The sequence below is a fragment of the Drosophila persimilis genome, unplaced genomic scaffold (assembly GCF_003286085.1).
Source record: "Drosophila persimilis strain 14011-0111.01,24,50 unplaced genomic scaffold, DperRS2 tig00000191-arrow-pilon, whole genome shotgun sequence".
In the NCBI taxonomy this organism is placed as follows: Eukaryota; Metazoa; Arthropoda; class Insecta; order Diptera; family Drosophilidae; genus Drosophila; species Drosophila persimilis.
The window spans coordinates 10119578-10139106 of NW_020825298.1; the positions used below are offsets into that span (position 1 = coordinate 10119578).

The 19529-nt window shown below is 40.3% G+C and overlaps 5 protein-coding genes across 5 annotated transcripts; 3 read left to right on the plus strand and 2 right to left on the minus strand.

Moving 5' to 3' along the window:
• Positions 1–2286: 2286 nt before the first annotated feature.
• On the minus strand, positions 2287–2996 carry LOC6589851 (60S ribosomal protein L37a). Its single transcript, XM_002014675.2, has 3 exons — positions 2978–2996; positions 2662–2790; positions 2287–2600 (listed from the first exon to the last, which is right to left on the minus strand). Exons 1-3 carry the CDS (start codon positions 2978–2980, stop codon positions 2454–2456), a joined length of 279 nt encoding a protein of 92 aa, XP_002014711.1. The 5' UTR covers positions 2981–2996; the 3' UTR covers positions 2287–2453.
• Positions 2997–3063: 67 nt separating this feature from the next.
• On the plus strand, positions 3064–4803 carry LOC113565744 (pantothenate kinase 4). Its single transcript, XM_026988781.1, has 2 exons — positions 3064–3158; positions 3356–4803. Exon 2 carries the CDS (start codon positions 3423–3425, stop codon positions 4512–4514), a length of 1092 nt encoding a protein of 363 aa, XP_026844582.1. The 5' UTR covers positions 3064–3158; positions 3356–3422; the 3' UTR covers positions 4515–4803.
• Positions 4804–6310: 1507 nt separating this feature from the next.
• LOC6589830 lies at positions 6311–8063 on the plus strand. The gene is made up of 5 exons (XM_002014673.2): positions 6311–6360; positions 6700–6920; positions 6992–7082; positions 7150–7474; positions 7537–8063. The coding sequence occupies exons 1-5, from the start codon at positions 6311–6313 to the stop codon at positions 7813–7815; spliced, it is 966 nt and encodes a 321-aa protein (XP_002014709.1). The 3' UTR covers positions 7816–8063.
• Positions 8064–9449: 1386 nt separating this feature from the next.
• On the minus strand, positions 9450–10094 carry LOC6589829 (NADH dehydrogenase [ubiquinone] iron-sulfur protein 6, mitochondrial). Its single transcript, XM_002014672.2, has 3 exons — positions 9934–10094; positions 9682–9858; positions 9450–9628 (listed from the first exon to the last, which is right to left on the minus strand). The coding sequence occupies exons 1-3, from the start codon at positions 10063–10065 to the stop codon at positions 9557–9559; spliced, it is 381 nt and encodes a 126-aa protein (XP_002014708.1). The 5' UTR covers positions 10066–10094; the 3' UTR covers positions 9450–9556.
• A 3584-nt stretch (positions 10095–13678) lies between these two features.
• LOC113565650 (leucine-rich repeat extensin-like protein 3) lies at positions 13679–14604 on the plus strand. The gene is made up of 3 exons (XM_026988295.1): positions 13679–13876; positions 14069–14486; positions 14576–14604. The coding sequence occupies exons 1-3, from the start codon at positions 13679–13681 to the stop codon at positions 14602–14604; spliced, it is 645 nt and encodes a 214-aa protein (XP_026844096.1).
• The last annotated feature ends 4925 nt before the right edge of the window (positions 14605–19529 follow it).

The window sequence follows — 19529 nt, forward strand, 5'->3', positions numbered from 1 at the left end:
ATATGAAAGGGACACATCTGTTTTCATGCCCTGTGTCCCCGGCCCCTGTCCCTATTCTACTTTTAGGCAATATATTATATGTATATCAAAGGAAAAATCTGTTGCTTTGTACCAAAACGATGCGCTCTTCATATCATACAAGAAAAATGCTTCTTAACCCCCATAATCATTATACAAGAAATGGCAAAACAAAACTAAAAAGAAAATCTCTTAAAAATTGCACGCATATCATAAATACAGTGTAAAAAAATCAAATATTTATAAATGACAAAATTCAGATGAGAAATAAACCACAAGAAAAGTAAATAAGAAGAAAATTTGTACATAAAATTAAAGTAGCTATTAAAAATATACATTTAAATAAAATATTTATATAGTATGTATATGCGTATATGCGAAGCAAGCAAAAACTGTACTATAAATTGCATTTAGTTCTAAGTTCGACTCTAGGTTCTAAATTACATTTAGATTTAGTCCAAAGTTTGGCCACACCCATCAGCAATAGCTCTCAACTAAACAAAACAAGAAAACATAAAATTGCTCAATGAATGAAATCTGTCAGCTATTGTGTAAATATTTAAAAAAAAGTATTCCAATGAAAAAGATGTTTGTATACGGAAATTCCACAGAACAGAACCCTTGGGACGAGACACAGACACAGGCCAAGTAAAACTTTTTAGCTAAATTTATTTTTAAACAAAATCAACAGAGACCATAGCTATAGGAAACGATATATACATATGATGAATGAAAATAGTAACTATTTTTAACTGGTGACGGTGCAATTTTAATTTTTAACATTTAACATAGCAAACAGGAAAACAAATCCAATTATGAAACACAAGACACAGGCAGGTCGAAAACACCCCTCCTTCCACCAAGAACCTATTAGTATCCATATATCTATAACCATCATATATGGCATATTATGCAACAATAGAGCTGCCTATATGTTTTAATTGTTGAATTATATGTTTAGCCAAATCATTTCTCAATTGTAACATCTCTCAAAACCACACACAAATCGAAAAACCTAATAGGAATGATAATGATAATCATAAAACTGAAATGTAAGCCAATATTTTTATGAAATTTCCTTTAAATATTACATTTTTTGTTTGTTTAGAGACTTTTTAAATTTTATAAATAAAAAAAATGATGACAAATTTAAGAGAAAATCCATAAATACAAGAGAGTCTTATTTACTTATATTCAGAGGATATTTTGGTAGTCCACAAGCCGTTGAATTTATTCTTTTGTTGGTTTGAATTTTATAAAGGAACCTGCATTGTTAATGCATAATAATAATAATAATAATAATATATATATGTATGTGGATGAGCGTTGATCTTTCTAGATATTTATTTATTTATTTATTCACAGATATTTATTTTTGGCGCAGCCCTGTAATTATTTGAAACCTCTTTTATCGTAGAACTATATCGATTGCTGCTGTTCCTGTTAGCGAATGGAATTTTCTCCTTTTTAAACTCTTTCTACCATCGCGAATATGGTAGATATTAAAGACTACACTACGAAGATATTGAAAATTCCATTTAAATTTTTGAGGATTGAAACCACACGCACGCCCTCTGGCTATGGGGCGTAATGAAAACCCCGTCATAGAACAGCTATTTGGTCCTTCATGCAACATCTTGGAATTGTATAATCTTTGATATTAGTTCGATTTCAGTGCCTCCATTCCCTTATCTTTCTGAGTTTAAGTTTCATTGCCCATTTGTGTGATTGTATTCGAATTTCATGAGCTCTGGACCATATTAGTTTTTCGACAGCCCTTTAGTTGATTTCCCACCTTATAGATGCTCTTGAAGAATACCATTCATATCAAAATCATCCAAACAGTGCTCTTGAAAGTGTAACATTCCTGTGACTATGGCAGATATCCGATAAAGACATCGGCTCAGGATTAGCTATTGAACCAATTGAGATGCATATTGGGACGGGAGCCGTGGCAGATAAACTTGCTCTTACTCTCAAAGACTACCAGTATCTACTGTCGGCTGAGTGTAATTGATGATGAAGACAACTGAACCTTTCCATTGAAACCATAAAGCATGATAGCTGCATACATTCCATACATAGCTTTTCATCATCCAAGATAACTTAAAATACCTCTGCCATAGAACATAATCCACTTCCAGAAGCACTTTTTCCAATCCAAGAACACTGAAAAGGTCTACAGCTAAATATAATACACTTCCAAATGCACACTATGGTGGGGGCCATGGGGCGGAAATTCCAGTTAAAAAACAGACAAAACATCACTTCATTTTTCTTACTGATAAAAGTAAAAACAATTTTTATTATTTTTCACTTGACCGGCGCGGCGCAAACCACAAGAAAATCGCGTTGTCGATTAGCCCTAAAAGGATTATCCTTCCAGGGTTAACTACTGGAACTAGCATAAGCAATGGAGCATTAAAGCAATGTTTTTACTGTTCCTTGGTCTCACGCAGACGACGGACAGCGGAGCGCACGGACGCGGCAGCGGTTGTAGAGTACACCCAGGCACCACCGGCAACGGTACGCTTGCAGCGTTTGCAGGACCAGATGCCGACAACAGCGCGCTTCATGGAATCCTACAAAAGAGCACAACATTAGTCATATGAGGGAGGAATGTAATCTGCGTGGATCTCTTACCTTTCCGCAGAACGAGCAAGTGTATTTGCTGTGCTGGGTGATTTCCATCTTCTTGACCATCTTACGCAGGGAGGCACCATAACGGGTACCATATTTACCTACGATTCCAACCTTCTTGGTGCGCTTGGCCTATTCGTACATATAGAAAATAATACAAATTAGTTTACATGATTACACAAATTAAATGCACTTTCAACACTCTCAGCCACTAAATCCCACTGCCAGCTGACAGTAAATAACACGTTTAGGTCATATATTGTCCATTTGTATCATTTCCATTGAGGATTACGCGTATTTATTTAAATTTTTTTCGTACCATTTTTCTGTTGTGTTGTTGATTTGTCAAAAATCCCAACCGGAAAGAGCCGTGAGTGGTGCAGTCGGGGGTGAAGTTGGCTGCGCTTACAGCTGACTGACGGCACTAACGCGTTATTGAGCTCGAATTCAATTAAATTGGGGTTTGGGAGAGCTTATAATCGTCAATTGCCGGAAAAATGGTACATATAAATTGAAATATTTTTCAAAGATTAGGTGAAATATGAAAGTTTCATTTTCTTGCTGTAATCTGTTGCTGTCTCGTTCTGTCGGGGAGAATAACGCCAGATATATGGTCACTCTGTCTGCGCATTAATAAATAGTGCGCACGTCACAAAAAAAACAACACAATTGCGGCTAAAATTTTGCTAATTTTCAGGCGTCTTACGCACCTGAGCACACCAACATTTGCCCAGCAGCAGCGAAAAGTGTCGACCAGTGAAGCCATGCACAGCTGCGTCCTGCTGCCAGATGCGGCCAGCTATCATCCAGATACCCTGGACCTCAATACAGACGCCAAAGCGGCCGCCTACTGGTTTCCTTGCTTTCGCGATATGGTTATCAAATTTGCCAAGCAAGCGGCCAAATCGCAAGCGGAGGACTCGACGGCCGAGGAGCGAGCGGAGCAGTTCAAGACAGCCTATCTCCAGCAATTGGACGACTATCAAAGCAATATAGCCAACAACAGTGGCAGAGTGATCCTGGGCACCAGCGAGCTGCTCAAGCTGAACGAAACGATGCTGAGGCGCTTTGGCTTCACGGATCCGTGGCGAAGTCAAAAGCAGCTGGAGAATGCCTCGGCGAAGGCGCGGCTCAAGCTGCGGCTAGAGGAGATTGATGCCATTCAGAATCCGGATGACAAATGGACGGAGCTCGTGCGGGGAGTCCTTGCGGGCAACATGTTCGACTGGGGCGCCCAGGCCATATCCAACATACTGGAACAGGACAGCAGCTTTGGCCTCCACTCGGCTCTGGACAGGATAGAGAAGCGGCCCTGGCTGCTGGATAATCTGGACAATTGGCTAAAGCGCCTGCGAATCAGCAGCGACCAGCAGCCGCACAAGTGCGCTGTGGTATTTGTGGATAATAGCGGCGTGGATGTGGTGCTCGGCATACTGCCCTTCGTCCGGGAGCTGCTGAGGCGTGGAACCAAGGTGCTGCTGTGCGCCAACAGTGAACCCTCGCTGAACGATGTGACCAGTCGGGAACTGAGCGCGCTGCTCGATGAGTGTGCCGGCGAGTGTGCTGTCCTATCGTCGGCCTGGTCCTCTGCCCGCCTGCTTGTCTATGCCAATGGACAGTCGGGACCCTGCTTGGATATGCGAACCCTTCCGCGGGATCTGTGCGACGCCATAGCTGCCAATGAGACTGATCTGCTCGTGATCGAGGGCATGGGACGGGCCCTACACACGAACCTCAATGCCCACTTCAGCTGCGAGACCCTGAAGCTGGCCGTGATCAAGAATCGGTGGCTGGCCAAGTATCTGGGTGGCGACGAGATGTTTGCCGTCATCTGCAAATACGAGGCGATCAGCTAGTCGAGCGCCTTTGCCTCCTTGTTATGCTGCTGTTGTTGTTGGGATCCTTGTGAGAGCCATTGTTTAATTTTGGAAACTATTGTTATTGTTTAATCAAATCAAATCTAAGGCAGAGCCATCGCCATCGCCATCCCTACCAGGATTCATCCCCCTCCCCATTGAGATTCATATTTTTAGTTTTGTGTATTGTGTATTTAAATTATCGTGTATTAAGTGCTTTCGTGGTCACGTTGCCGAATTTCAAGCCCACATCTCTATTCTATACATACATACATATATCTGCTCCGCATTTTAATAATTAAAATTATAAATAACAAAGGCTTTTGTTTATCGAGGCTGTCACGGCGCCCATTATTTTTATCGGTCATGGCTATATACCGCCACAGCCCTCCGATAAGCCCCACCCATTTGTGGATTAGCCACTGATAAGGCAGCGGAGTCAGCGACATTTCGTCAAGCCACAGACACTAGGGCCCATCCAGACAGACCCCATCAACTATTTGTTTGAACGTGATAAACACAGACCTAGATCATTCCCAGTGCTTTTTTTTCGTCTACACTTTCGTTCGCACTCGTGTGTGGTGTGTGCCAATTCGCACGGTCACTCATCAGTCACTTATCACTCGATTCGTAGTCAAAAACAACAGCGAAGAAGACGGCCCACACACAAAAGCCCGATAAGCAACAACAGATAAGATCTTCGAATGCGACTACGAGACCAGGAAATGGCCGCCCCCAACAGAACTCGAAATGCGGAAACCTTTAAGCTCTGGCCGCAGATACATACGTGTTTGTGTGTGGTATCTTTAAGCTAGACTCGAGAATATTATGGGACAATTCCAAAATGCATCCAGACTATGCAGTTTTGCTGCGCCAACGTTTATATATCCTTTATATGCTAAAAATTCTACTCTGCAAACAACCATAGATGTTCCTATTACAATTTTTAAGCCATCGAAAGAAAGTTTTGCATCTTGGGAAAGTTCTTTAGTTTAATGCTTATAACCTCTGCTATATGATAAGCAATATTTGTCTTTAATTTGGAAATATCCACCAAACAAAAGGAACAAGCTGTTCTCACAAAAGACTTGCCCCCCAATCATTTGATGAACCAGCTATAAATAAGTATGTATTCTCGTATAGATCTGGTTACATTAGAAAAAAACATCAAAATATTATCTTATAAACTTAACATGTAGCACTTTGAAAACAATATACAAACTATAATCAAAATTTAAGAAGTAAGTTTTTGCGTTAGCGGTGATAAAAGTGCAGTTCAAATTTGCGCGCCAAACAACTTGCATTTCGATTAAACAAAACGATCAGGGTAGAATTATTATAAAGGTGAGCGAGCGGTATTAGCGGCATTCAAGAATACTGTTAAGCTCCTTGGTGAACGAGAGTTCAAAAACGTGATCTGTATATAAAAAAATATTAATTTGGATATTTGGAGCGAGCTCCTTGAGTTATTTCAGTTAAACCCGACTGGACTGCCAATAGCCAGGGCTGGAAACAAGTTTGGCCATCGAAGAACGCTCTCGCCGTACCTTAGAATAATTCTACCATGGATCAGCTGTTTATTCGGGAGTTCGGTGTCGTGTAAAAATTTCTTGCAAAAAATATTCCTAGATAAACATTAAACAATTAATTGAACAATTAAGCGACATTTTCTGCAATTGTGGCATTCGGGTCGTTTTGGTTCTTTTAGTTTTCTTTAAACTGTTTGCTTTGAACTCTGTCAAGGACACTTGCGTTTTTGTTCTATCAATTTACCAGCGAAGAAGAACCAACTAGAAATGGATATACTCAAGAAAATGTTCAAATCGCAGGAGGAAAAGAAGCAGGAGTGAGTGTTGAGTACATGTGATTAATAGCTATAGATTATGCAAGCCAGCCGCCACTTTGGCGGCAGACAAGTGAATGTTTAAAAATAAGAGGAACAAAACCTTACGCCGACTGCGGCATTTTCAATTGGATCGATAACCAGGCACCTGCCATGATAGATACATTTTCACCAGGATATATACACCCACACAAACACACACACACACATATGCAGAGGCAGATGTGTGAGTGTGTGTGTGTGTGCATGATTTGCGGAGGCTGCGTACTGGGGTTCAAAACGAATGGATTGCCCGGGGGGGGTGGACACAAATTCTAATGTATGTGTATCCGGAATTTGCAGGGGTGCCGATATATCCGCATCGAACAAGGATGAGTTCCGGAAGCCGCAGTGGTTCGAGGAGGCCGAAACGGACGATGAGCTCTTCGACGATGATCGCAAGTTCGCATTCCAAGTGTTCACCAGTCCACTGGAGATGCAGAAGCACTTTGAGCGGCAGATGCAGCGTCTCCTCGAATCGATCGATAACGAAGATCAAGAGCATGATGATAATGATGATTTCTGTAAGAAACACCAAGTCGTTGTATCTTGTGATCTATGATTAATCGAACATTTGTCCCCATTTGTTTCGCAGATGATGTCTTGAAGCCCGGATTTGAAAGCTCGATTCTCAAGAGATTTGCTCGGCAGCATGATCAATCTCTGGACACGGATTTGGATGGCGAGTAAGTCGGGCAGACAGCCCATGCCAGCCAAATTCAATCGAAACTATATGTTTTTTGGGTTTTTCAGGATCTACGCCGATCAGATGCAGTCGCTCATTCAACGTCTGAATCCGAAGAAGGGACAGGAGCCGGCCGAAGAAGCCGTTGGCAACATTTTGCCCTCCAATCAGAGTCGCCTTATAAAGAGCCTGAAGAAGGCTAAGCTGACGGATGAGGAGATCATCATGGGTCGCATACATGGCACCATCACAGCCGATGGCGAAGAGGTGCCACAGGCTCGTCCATCCCGTCCATACATCGGGATGAAGCCGGAGATCATGACTCCGATGACGCCTATGTTGCCGCGCAGTGGAATGACGCCATTCGGCGGGGTATTCGATGGAAACTATCAGGTGGGAACCACAAGAAACAGAATTTAAAGGTTCAAATAACTAATAATTATATTTTCTCATAGGGTCCGAAAATGTTTAGCCAGAGCGTGATGACCCAGACGGTGCGCAAGCCGGATGGCAGCTATGAGACCACCAAGGTGGCCCAGGATGCGACTGGGCACAAGACCACCACGGTGACTCGCATGAAAGATGGTCGCACGGAGACGGTGGTCACCCACGATGGCAAGGCTGCCAAGGCCAAGCCGCAGATGGGCTCTCTGGGCGAGCAGCATGTGGCGTATGCCGATCGCAACCTGTTTGTGACAAAAGAAGGCTACGCCATGCCACGGAACCTCTGGTGACCAGTGGTGAACAGCTATTGCCCCAATCAAGACAAGCGATCTCTGCTGCAACGCCAGCACCAGCATCAGCAGCGTCAGCAGCAGCAGCAGCAACAGCAACAACAGTATGCAGATAAGCTAAAGCGATTCGTCGGCAACATAGTCCCACCACATCCACACAACATCCAAATTAGAACCTACTATATTTTAGTTTACATTCTCCTTAGTGTTTGGTGTTTTAGATGAAACTCAGTTGAGACAACAGATGACGACGATTATTGACCATGATTTTATTAAGCAGCGACCGCACAGCGTCGTTGTGTATTGTGAGCATGCGCACCCCCAATGCGCTCCACACACACACTTTCAGTTCCCAGAACAGAACGTTCCCTGGGCTGGCAGGGGGAGTTTGCACCCCCACACGCGGCTGAGAGAAGGAATGCAGTGCAGTGGAGCAGCAGCTCTCGATGGGAGAGTAGCAGGAGCAGGAGCAGGAGCGGGTGCAGGTGCAGGCTCGTGTTGAACGGTGTGAACGTGATTTTCAGTTTGACAAGTCCAGCCAGACTGAGGCCCGGTTCGGTCAGCGGGCTTCAGTCGCCCAAAAAAAAAAAAGAGAAACAAAAGTACGCTGGCCAAATCATCGCCAAATTGCGGCAATTTTTTATTGTATTAGTTCTTCGTGGTACTATCTGTGTCTCAATGGAGCGAGTGTCCAGCAGCAAGCAGCATCTAAGGTGCCCGTAGTATGCAACAAAAAGGCATTCTGAAAGAACCAAACAACTATACAACATATGTATTACCGCTTACCAGGCAAACGATTTACACACAATCTATCATTGATATATAATTTAATTGATTTACTAGTTATACATAAAAATTATATATAGAAAGACACACAGCCCCCCCCCCCCACCCCCACCAATCACCCGGTGATTTGATCTACAAAAACTGCAGCGCCAGTTTCGAGAGTTCAACTCACAGTTTATTCAATTTAACTCTGGATTATACTACCTATAATTTGTTTATTTATTAGTTGTACTAATCTGTAACGTTTAAGTTGAGTTTAATGAAATCTAATCTTTCAAATGGCTATAATGCATGCACGCATTAGAAATCATTCAAAATACATGCAAATAAAGTGTTGTGCAATATAATGGATTTATTTGGTGCTTTTGGGAAGTGTTTTAAGTAACTATAAGCTTGAGAGTCCTTTTGTACTGACTGTTGTATGTTTGTTGAGTTTCCAGAATGATTTCCTGCCAACAAATCCATCCAGAACGAAGTATTGGGCAATAATAATGGGAAACAGGTCTTAAATTTATCATAGTCAAAAATAGGATTACTAGGATCCCTGCCATGCCCTGTTTCGGGTGTAAGTTTCATCAACTGTAGTCAGGGAGGAGCCCTTTCCACTTGAGACATTCCGAACTGTCCCAAGCACACAGCAGTTACCAACGTTGGCTTTTTCTTGTCTTCATTTATACAGAATTTAGTCGAAAAGGTACCAAAGGTACTCCCCTACTTCCCTGACTGCTTCTTTCGTGAAGGTTAGACCACAATCTGGACCACAAACACAAGAAATCACTCCTGAATCAAGCAATGGCATTATATCTTCAATCTGGAAAATCCTGTGCACTCCAAAAGTTTTCCGTTTCTCATAGTCACAGCCAAAGCCAGTTTGTGGTATAATTTTATTCAGTTTGAAATTTAAACTAAAGCAATTGGATGGGCAGACCCAGGCCTCTCAAGATGGTAGTAGTTCCTAGTGATGATGGTCATCCTTCTTCACGAAACGCAGGCCGCAGTAGCCGCAAGTGTGAGAGCCGGGAGCGTCCTATAACCAAAGATTGTTTAAGATCCGCAGATTTTCAATAGAATATGTCTTACCAGATTGATGTACACTTTGGGATGTCCCAGGGGGCCATCGCCGCCATCGCAGAATACCACACGCTCGGTGCTTTCGATTGGTGGCACCTCGTCAATCATTTTGATGCCCCAGTTCTCGTTCACATAACGCTTGGCATTCACGAATCGCACATTGCGGTAGTCATCCTTGTCAAAGACCTAAACGAGCATAATTTTTGGATATAAAATCAAAAATGTTTGCGTAATCGCAGGACGGCAACATTTTCTACTCACTTGTCCCGTGTGCGTGACTTTGTCGATGTCGCTGCGGGAGCTGTTGTTGCGTACAGCGGTCAATGGAGCCAGCCAGTTCTGGCCACAGCGTCCAACTTTGGCCAAATTGTTTACCAATTGCTTGCTGGCCATTTTTCCAAAAAATTTGTTCAGACAATTTATATTTTGATATAGCAGAAACAGCTGATTTTGTAGTGCTGTTGACAGAACATTATGTGCTGTTAAGACTTTGCGCTTAACAGCACAGCCTGAACATATCGATGTACATATCGATGCTACCCCACCTCTAATTCCAACGGTTAATTTAATGCTGACCTGCCGGCCGGCGGGAAATATTTTGTTAATTGGATGTACAATACAAACAAGTGGTTTTAGGTATTTTGAGGTGTAATGTATAATATTATGAAGTGGTTATCTCTTATTTTCTGCTATTTGTTAACGTTTTATGCACATACTTTTTTTTTCACGCGATAGCCCTTTTTTGACGCTGTGACGCTCCCATCGCTGACTACCATTTTTAGTGCTTTCGCGCATTTTTTTTAAATGGCGACTTTATTGTGTGTTTTCACGATTTAAAACTTACAAAAAATGGACAAAAAGAAAGCTAAGCACGTGTAAGTATTGTTTAAAACATAGATGCATGCAGGGGATGCATGCGTTTGCTATTTAGAAGTATATTTTGGCGTTTTTCTGGCAGTTTTAGGCCGGCTGTATGAAATTGCCTGTGTATGTGTGCGTGCTGCCAGTTGTGCTGATTTTCCTTGTACCGCTACTTTATCTGAAACTTGCCTCGCGCATACGTTCTGTTTAGAATGCAGGAATATAAACAGAAATGGAGGAGCCGGCTGAAAATTCTACGAGAGGGAGAGAGCACAGACAGACACCGCGTCGTGCGCAGTTGCCGATCTCTGTGTCTGCTGTTTTCCCCCGAAAATTGTTCGAAAATCTTCCCCAAGATCGGCCACGGCGGCCCGGCCCTGTCTCCTGGCACTGGGGTAATCGTTTCAGTTAGTGTTTCGTGCTCGTCGAGTGTTGTTCTCGGTTTTTCCTCAGCAATATTAAAAAAGTTCTTCATAGAAAAAGTCTTCTTACCTGCCATCCAAGCATATACACATATATACACGACTATATATACCCACATATGCGCAATATATAGAAATTTCAATTGGAATTGTTCGCGAAATCGAATCAAATTTATGGTGTGTTACATCAAAGTGCCTTGTGGATCAATCGAGTGATTCGTATTGCATAGAAATTCTAGAGAAACATAAGTTTTATGCTTAATTTTCCATGGATTACATAATCGAGAGTGCTCGCTCGTGTGTTTGAAGTGAAAGGAAAAACGTGTTCCTCCACGTTTTTCCGGTTCGGGGAAAATGTTTCAAGAATGTGTGCCTGTGCCGTGCCCGCCAGATAATTGGGGAAACTACTTATAACCCTTACGATGCGATATTAAACAAAAAAACCCCATAAAGCGGATGGCAATTAAAAGTGGGGGCCGCCCCGCAAGAATAAAAGTGGAAGACACCGCGTGCTGCACTCTCGGGAACGGTGGTGTGGCAGCATCTTCTCGGAATGATTTTTCGAGCAAAAGTTTAACGAACTGAGTTCATTTCTATTTTTGAATAATTCGTAGAGCGACCGCCGCCGCCGCCGCCGCTGCTGCCGTCACCGCCACCCCGCAAAAGTGAAAAGTCTGCATGAGTTTTCCTTTGGTTTTTCTTTTGCTGGTGCGATGAGGGACGTGTGCTTTTTAAGTGGTAGTGGTACGCCCGCCGACTGATCAACGCCTACACTGTGCAATTTTTGTTGCTGGAAAATCCATAAAGGAAACGATATATTGAAAGCAGATGACGGAATTATACACATGTATAGGCGGTAAAAACTGTGCAAAATTATTTTGGAAATATCATTTGTTGTTTGATGAAATTGTTACAGTGGAAGTAGGCTATAAGCCACAAGGGAGGTGTATGTAAAATGTTAAACCCCTAAAAGAGGAGCCCCCGCTAAAAAAGGGTTTCTTTTGTGTTATTTTATTATATTTTCTCAAGCTTCCTTCGTTCTGCCTAGTATTCACTGTATCTAGAACTATTACCCATTAATACAAACATTTTGCCCTCAATTCCATTCACTTGAAATACCTACAATTATTTGCATATATTATAGCCCAAAATTCAACTAAATTTCAATTTGTTTGCAGCATCTATGTATTATTAATGGATATTAGCTCACACGCACACTCTCAAGCCATATATCATCCTTATAGACAGACTTTTGGAGAAGGCCTTCAAACAATTTTGACAGCAGCTAATCCAAACGCTCTCTCTTTCATTCGTTGCCATAGCCATAGCTATAGACACATACATATGTACATATATCTGGCACAATGTTAAAGTTTTTCATGCATTGTAAATTATCTGCCACTAAAATATATTTTCCCCAAAATATATGTGACAACTATATGGAATGAATGTTCCGCGAGCCAAGAGGATGGGCACTTTGGAAACTTGAAAGCAGCGCCAACGTCAGCGCCATTTTTAAAGATTGTATAAATATTGAGACCACTTCCGTTGGAAACTGTCTTGCAGATACATATATCCGTATACCCGTATACTCGTGTGTGTAGGTCTCTGGTGAAATTAGTCCCGAAACCAAATTTTCAAGAATAGGTCATGATTTATTTATGTTTCTCTTTCTTACGTATGTATTTTGTCCCACTTGACATAATTGGGTTGGACACTCAGGTGATTGTTGGGCTAATGAACAAATGATGATTAATGATTGTCTACAGATCAGTTTTTGATGAGCAGAATATTTTCTTATATTGAGATGAGAATTTTACAAGAATCTTTGGAAAGAGGCAGCTACCTATCAAACATTTTAATCCGTATTTAAGCAATTTGTTTTTTAAGTTATTAGGTGTTAAGTTCTTTGGGAAATTAAACAAGATTCTTAACATGATTAATGGTTCTTGAACGAAATATATTCCTTAAAAATATTCATGAATTTCTCTTTAAACTCTGAAATTAATGGTAAACAGTATTTTGTGTTTATTTCAACACTATCATCAAACAATATGAAATTAATTTCGAATACAAAATTTGATATGATTTATGGTTTTGCACAGTTTATGCAAGGAGATCTTTTTTTTTTCTTATAAATATACGAATTGGTATATACAAATATTTTCCGAAACTAAAAACTAAAAAAAAATATCCTTGAAATTTATAGAAAAATCTGCAAAAATTTCTTGAAAAATTATAAAAAAAACTTTAAAAAATTTCGGATTTTAATGCTATTTAGGGCCCGTTTAAATCTATAGTTTTAATCCGTGCTACAAACATTATTTCCGAAAAGTGTATTACAAAAATAGCTAGAAACCAATTGAAAAATATTCTAAATTAAAAAAATATTTAAATAATAAAAAAAATTAAATAAAAATGACCGAAACCTTTTAAACCGATAAACTCAACATGTATTAAAAAAATCTGTGGAAAATGCATCGAAACTTGAACAATTTTAAAACCTATAAACACAAAACCTAAAAATCGTTTAAATCCATAATTTTAATCAGTTTTAAATTTATTATTTCCGCAGTGTAATATGTTAATTTAAAACGAAAACCCAACCTTGTGCCAAAAGTCTTTTGTGAAATAGTAAGCCAAAACCAGAAAATATCGAATTAATACCAGAAATCAGGAAACCACAAAATCCCGAATCGTCTGAAAACGTTTGCGGTGTAGAGATGTCCGGGCAGCAACCGCCGCCGTATGGCAACGGGCCACGTGGCTGGAATCCACGCGCCCACAATCCAGCCTCACCCTCGCCCTCGTCCTTTCTGTATCGTCCGCCCTCGCCGTGGACGACGGCGCCGAGTCCGCCGCCCATTATAGCCGGGCCGCGACCCTTTGGCCATGCCATGTCACCGGCGCCGCTCAATCAGGTGCGCGGACAGCGTGGCAGCACCAACATGCCCCATCCGAGGCCCCAGTGGCCGGGAAATAACCAATCGCCGGCCCCCTATCAGCCACCGCCGAGTCCCTACTACGGCGGAGGTGCTGGTGGGGCATCGCCTGCCCCGCGTCCCTTTCGACCGGCACCGCTGCAGCACCAGAACTCGTATGGATCGCAGCAGCATCAGCATCAGCATCCGACCAGCTCGTTCCAGCTGTCGCCCACACCGTCGCCGATTGTGTGCCAGACGCCGAGCTCGGACTTTACATACAGCAATCGACAGACACCGCTGTCCCATCAATCCCAGCAATCGCACTACCAACAGCAGGCCCCTCCGCCCCAATACCTGCAGCAGCTCCATCAGCAGGGACTGGGACCACCGATACCACCACAACCGAGACAACACGGACACGGACTGGCTCAGGACCAGATCGATTTTATCGGCGTGCCGCTGGAGCCTCCGCAGCCTAGATCCTATGTGATTTATGATGACGAAGAGGAGTTTGGTCCATCGACCGCCGAGATAATAGCGAATCAATCGCAGGACTATGTCGACGAGAAGCTGGCCGAATATCAGATGACGATATTGCAGCTGCAGGGTAAGTCTTTTCACCCGTAATTTCTCCCAGTGGCTTTCTTTTTTTCCCTAGCGAATGACTCATTCGAGAATTGTTTTTTTGGGGGACAGCTTTCTGGCAATCGGATGGCGGCATTTAACACACAAAAATCGTGTAAAATATGTGATTTTTCTCTTGGCAAAGCATTGAACTTTGCAGGGGCTGGGGGGGGTGGCGGAAAACTGAATGTAAATGTCAACCGAACTTGACCCAGAGACGATCCCCCTCCCAGCCAGCATCATCATTATCTTGAGAACCATTCAACCGTCCCGTCCCCACATCCAACCTGACATCATCGCTCGAAAGTAGACTATGGCCTAGATTCTTGGCCCTCTCTCACCTTTCACTGGCCGCTTCTCCCCCCTCTCGGACTCTATTCGGACGAGTATATATTGGCTATTTTCGTGTGGTCGCCGCATTCTGGCCGTAAGATAATGACATAATGTTGTGGCCAAAATGGAAACTGAATATAAATTTTGGTTTTTTTGGCAATCGTGCAAATTGCAATCGCCAATACGGGCCAAACACCACATCGAATGCCAAATGAATCGATGAATTGTTATAGTTTATACATACTATATTTTTCTATACACTCGCACATTTTTTTTTTGTGCTCTCTAACAATTCGCAAGTGCTTGGAATGAGATAATCTTTGTTATCCAATATTGGCTGGCTGCGAATGAGGACCTAGAAAATATTTGTTTATTAAATTAAAGTCAATTGTTGATGTAGCTTTTGTTTTGGTTTTTAGAAAAAAATTTAAAAAAATTTTTTTTTTTTTAGAACTTTCTGTAAAACTTGAAATTAATTAATTTTTGAAGTTATTTAACTGCTAGTTTTTTTTGTATTGCGGACTGATTTTTTAATACAATTTTTTGGATTTTGTGCGATTTTCAGCGAACTTTTTTATACACATTTCTTTAAAGAAATCATTTTTTGGTTAGATTAGTTTAATTCTTAAATAATTTAATAGAACCTTTATAGAGGGCATTCCATAATTTCTGCTTTTAATTAATATAATTTATTTTTATTTAAATTATTTTTTATGAAAGCAAGAATTTGCAATTTTCTGTGTCATGCCCAAGCCATGTATATGTTTTTGATTTCTTGGCATCGAACTATGCCTCGAGCTTCGGTCCAACAGTCTACCTTTGCGCATCGTCAAAAGCTGTGTATTTTGTTATTGGATTCTGGGGACCGAAGGCATTGACGTAGAGGCGAAGCCGAGTAGGTCCCAGTACCCCCCGGGACCCTATCATGAAGTATCGAATGCAACATCTTGGAGTTTTAGGTTCTTTGACTTTCCTTTTCTTATATCGAAGTAGCTTCCACATTTATTTGAGCGTTCTTCAAATATTTCTCCACATTATATTATTATCCTACCAATTTCTATCCGAATTCTGTCCAATTTCATCAATCTTAATGTATAGCAATTTTTTATTTGTTAGCTTAAACCAAGATATCGTTGGGTTTTGTGCATCTATTCATTGAATCAAGAACAATAGTTAGGTATAGAAACGAATTTCCTTTTAGCCGCAATTGTTGGCACAAGTCTATTCCAATTAATTAAACACGGTGTGATCCACACTTTTGTTGTGCAGCTGATAGACAAGGTTTCCGCCAGTCTAAAGCCTTTTGTTGGATGTACTTTATTCACAGAATGAGATCACTTTTTATATTGAAACGAAGCGCGTATTGGTGAGGGGATTATTCAGAAAAGTTGTTTATAGACAAAGGCACAAGGCACTGAGTGTGATTGCCTTTTCATGTTCCAATGATGTCGGTGATGATATCTGTACTCTGTAGTGTTCTGTTCTGTTCTGTTCTGGTTTGGGGGTTTGGTCCGGTGCTGATGTCACAGTGGAAATGGTTTCATTTTGTTATTTATAAATTGCATTTGCCCTGTTTCTCATCTCCTATCCCCATTGTCTTGCCCCGAAAGTTTTCCCCCACAGACCAACTGCTGCTGCATCTCGTTTCTCGGATTCACTTTTGGGCTAACTTATTTTTAGATACTTGTTTGGTATGAAATATCTCAAGGGACGCTGGCTGTCTGGCTCTGGCTCTGTCGCTGTCTCTGGCTATGCTGCTATTTTGGTATAATTTTCTCGCCCTGCTTTCTGGTTTATTTTCAAATTTAGCTGCATTTTTTCTCATTTTCTTTTACTTATTTTATTTTCACTGTTTTATTTTTTTTTATCTCTGAGATTGGTCTACTCGAACTTGTCTTGTCACGGGAAAAAAGCGATTAAAAATAGAGTTTTTTTCGAGTTTTAAGGAATTTAGGGTATTTATTTTGTATATTTTCAAAATAAACTTACAATTCAGGAAAAAGTAAAGGAAAATAAAGTAGAATTTGGTTTGTTTTTTTTAAGATAAATTAGCATTTTCCTCAGCCAAACAATAAAAAGTATCTGTCTGGCAATAAAAAAGATTGATTGGCTGAGGTAAAGATTTTCCAAATGAATGATGTCAGAATTTCTCGTATATTTTTTTTTTTGCACAAAATTGGAGGTTGCTTTGAGTTGATTTCATTGACAGCTTAAGTGAACTTTAAATGATAACTACAGTGGAACTTCGTTAGAAGTACAAGAATCCCAGGCAGAAAAGTGCAAGCGAGCGAGGAGCGCTGCCGCATGACGCGCGTCACGTGCAATGGAAATTAGAAAAGCAACGAATCTTATAGGCATTAGGGTATTACCTATGGAAATAAGGCAATACAATTCGTAAAATTCAATTCAATGTCTGAATTTGAGGGGAATAGCTCTTCTCGGATCATCAAGGGTGTGCCAGAAATTGATAATATAGTAAAAATCTACATGGAAGGATTTTTAAAGATTTCAGTATGAGAAGACTCCTGAGAGACTGCCTAGCAATCAGCCATCACATGACGAGACATAGCCATATGCTGAGCTATAAGAAGTAAAATAGATTCCTATCTAAGACCAGAAATGAACATTGAATTCTTGCCATCTATCGGACTGGATAGATTCCCACAAAATGGGAGAGCGCGCGATACCAGATCTCCCATACGTCGTAGCTAGAGATTTTCCTAGATCTAGATCTTGAGACCTACATTTTTTCTATTGATCACCTATGTAGATACAGAGGTCTTATAATGAATAAATAATACATCTCACAGAGATCTTATAATGAATAAATAATATATCTTACAGAGGTCTTATAATGATAAATAATAATAATGCAATAAACAAGTGTTTCTTAGAGAGGTTCCCCCTCAGTAAATGCCAATATTTTCCTGAATTTTAAGCCATAGATAGACTTGTAATCTCCTGTCATGTTTTATCTGTGATAAACTTAGGCGCTTTGAATGATAGTCTTAATATTAAAGATTTTCTGCCAAGAAAACATCCACAAAAATTCCACAAATCTTATATTTGATCAAAATGTTGGATCATTTTATACAATTTTGTTGCAAATACATAACATAATTCAAAATATCGTACAATAAACGTTTTTGCTGAGAAAAACCCACGCGCTCTCAGCAAATGGGAAACATATGAGATCTGTAGATAGTCCATATATATGGCTATATTATAGATGCCTATAAATAGGGAATTCTCGAAACTAATTTTAACATTTTTCGCACGTAGAAATATCATGGATACGGATGGGGCATGGCACGGATGACGATGATGATGATATCTAGACATATGCAAATGTGCCGCAATTCAAACAAATCACAAATTGTTGACAGTTTGCCCAGAGTTTTTGGGTTTTTAATTGCTTTTCATATTTTTCGGTCGCTTGAGTGTATAAATATTTAAGGCTAATAGTTTTCAATCGTCTACAAAGCTTAATTTCTGGGCAAATAAATTCTGTTGGCAACTCTTAAGAGGCATTCATTTCTGTTTAATTGACTCTTGAGACTGATTCATTGGGCCACATATGTATGCTTGTATTTTGCAATTATTATTTTAGTAGAACTAGATGAATGTCTGTTTAGAGAACCCCGACCGATGCCTTGGAAGTCAATATTTGAAGAGCCCCAAAGCGAGATCCATTTGCCATTTGCCTCTAAACCATGAAAGTTTATGGTTAGGTGTGAAATAAATAGGAATAACATCAAATCTATCTCGGGACAAAGGAAATTGTGTCGAAAGTGCTCAGAAAATCGCATTTTTTTGAGAGCGGAAATCTTTGTTTATGCGAAAAAATGTTTGCACAAAAGTCAATGTATTTGAGTGCTGGAGATGGATATAAATATACGTACATAGATGGTCTATAATTAGTTCGATGTATACACATGATACTGGATCGGGAGTATATGTCTATATTATATGCTTTAAGTACATATATTCAAGGTATATACAAAGATTTTCCACAAAAAAAAAGGCTGGTTCCATTGGTAGATTATTCACATTCGTAAATGAATCAGTGAAATGTATCTAATTCATTCTCATTCACATGTGACTCATAATTTTTGTACAGTAAAATATGCTATCCCCACACAAATTGAATTTTATCCATCGATTTATATTTTCAATCTGTATTTTTTTCATCCTATAATGATATATATAGATTTATGAGCAATTACAGATAGCTAATTGCATTTATTGTTAATGTTTTCCATTCAATCAGCTGCTCTAAGTCAAGAAATTTGTAATTTTATCGAAGTACCGATACATTTTTAGTATTTTATCGTCGAAAAATACCACAATCCCTCGAGACGAATGAGTTCCTTTCGCGTGTGTTCCATTCCAATGTCCCCGCATGAGATAATTATACAAAGAATTTGCTTTTGACCATTTAAAAATCTGATTAAAACCGAATGGGATATTATGTATCTCAAACGTTGTTTTTTCTTGCAGCTCCTCCCAAAGCTTTAAAATTATTATTTTTTTATTTAATTTCCAATTATAATTTGTGTTCTTATCTAAGTTACCAGAAAATTACTTACGAGCTGCCCCTTTTAGCCTTTTCAAGTGTCGGACACTTAACAGCAGCATTTTACAACCCGCTCAGTGGCTCGCACACACACAGCCGAAGCAGCAGCAGCAGATC

Excerpts from the sequence above, each read along its gene's own strand:
- LOC113565650 (XM_026988295.1), top strand. The coding sequence starts at position 13,679 with ATGTCCGGGCAGCAACCGCCGCCGTATGGCAACGGGCCACGTGGCTGG. Across the intron at positions 13,877-14,068 it reads CACCGGCGCCGCTCAATCAG|CATCAGCATCAGCATCCGAC; the intron begins GTGCGCGGACAG and ends GGATCGCAGCAG. Across the intron at positions 14,487-14,575 it reads GACGATATTGCAGCTGCAGG|CTTTCTGGCAATCGGATGGC; the intron begins GTAAGTCTTTTC and ends TTTGGGGGACAG.
- LOC113565744 (XM_026988781.1), top strand. The coding sequence starts at position 3,423 with ATGCACAGCTGCGTCCTGCTGCCAGATGCGGCCAGCTATCATCCAGAT.
- LOC6589830 (XM_002014673.2), top strand. The coding sequence starts at position 6,311 with ATGGATATACTCAAGAAAATGTTCAAATCGCAGGAGGAAAAGAAGCAG. Across the intron at positions 6,361-6,699 it reads CAGGAGGAAAAGAAGCAGGA|GGGTGCCGATATATCCGCAT; the intron begins GTGAGTGTTGAG and ends CGGAATTTGCAG. Across the intron at positions 7,083-7,149 it reads GACACGGATTTGGATGGCGA|GATCTACGCCGATCAGATGC; the intron begins GTAAGTCGGGCA and ends TGGGTTTTTCAG.
- LOC6589829 (XM_002014672.2), bottom strand. The coding sequence starts at position 10,065 with ATGGCCAGCAAGCAATTGGTAAACAATTTGGCCAAAGTTGGACGCTGT. Across the intron at positions 9,859-9,933 it reads AAGTCACGCACACGGGACAA|GTCTTTGACAAGGATGACTA; the intron begins GTGAGTAGAAAA and ends ATGCTCGTTTAG. Across the intron at positions 9,629-9,681 it reads CCAAAGTGTACATCAATCTG|GACGCTCCCGGCTCTCACAC; the intron begins GTAAGACATATT and ends CTTTGGTTATAG.
- LOC6589851 (XM_002014675.2), bottom strand. Across the intron at positions 2,601-2,661 it reads CTTGCTCGTTCTGCGGAAAG|GATTCCATGAAGCGCGCTGT; the intron begins GTAAGAGATCCA and ends GCTCTTTTGTAG.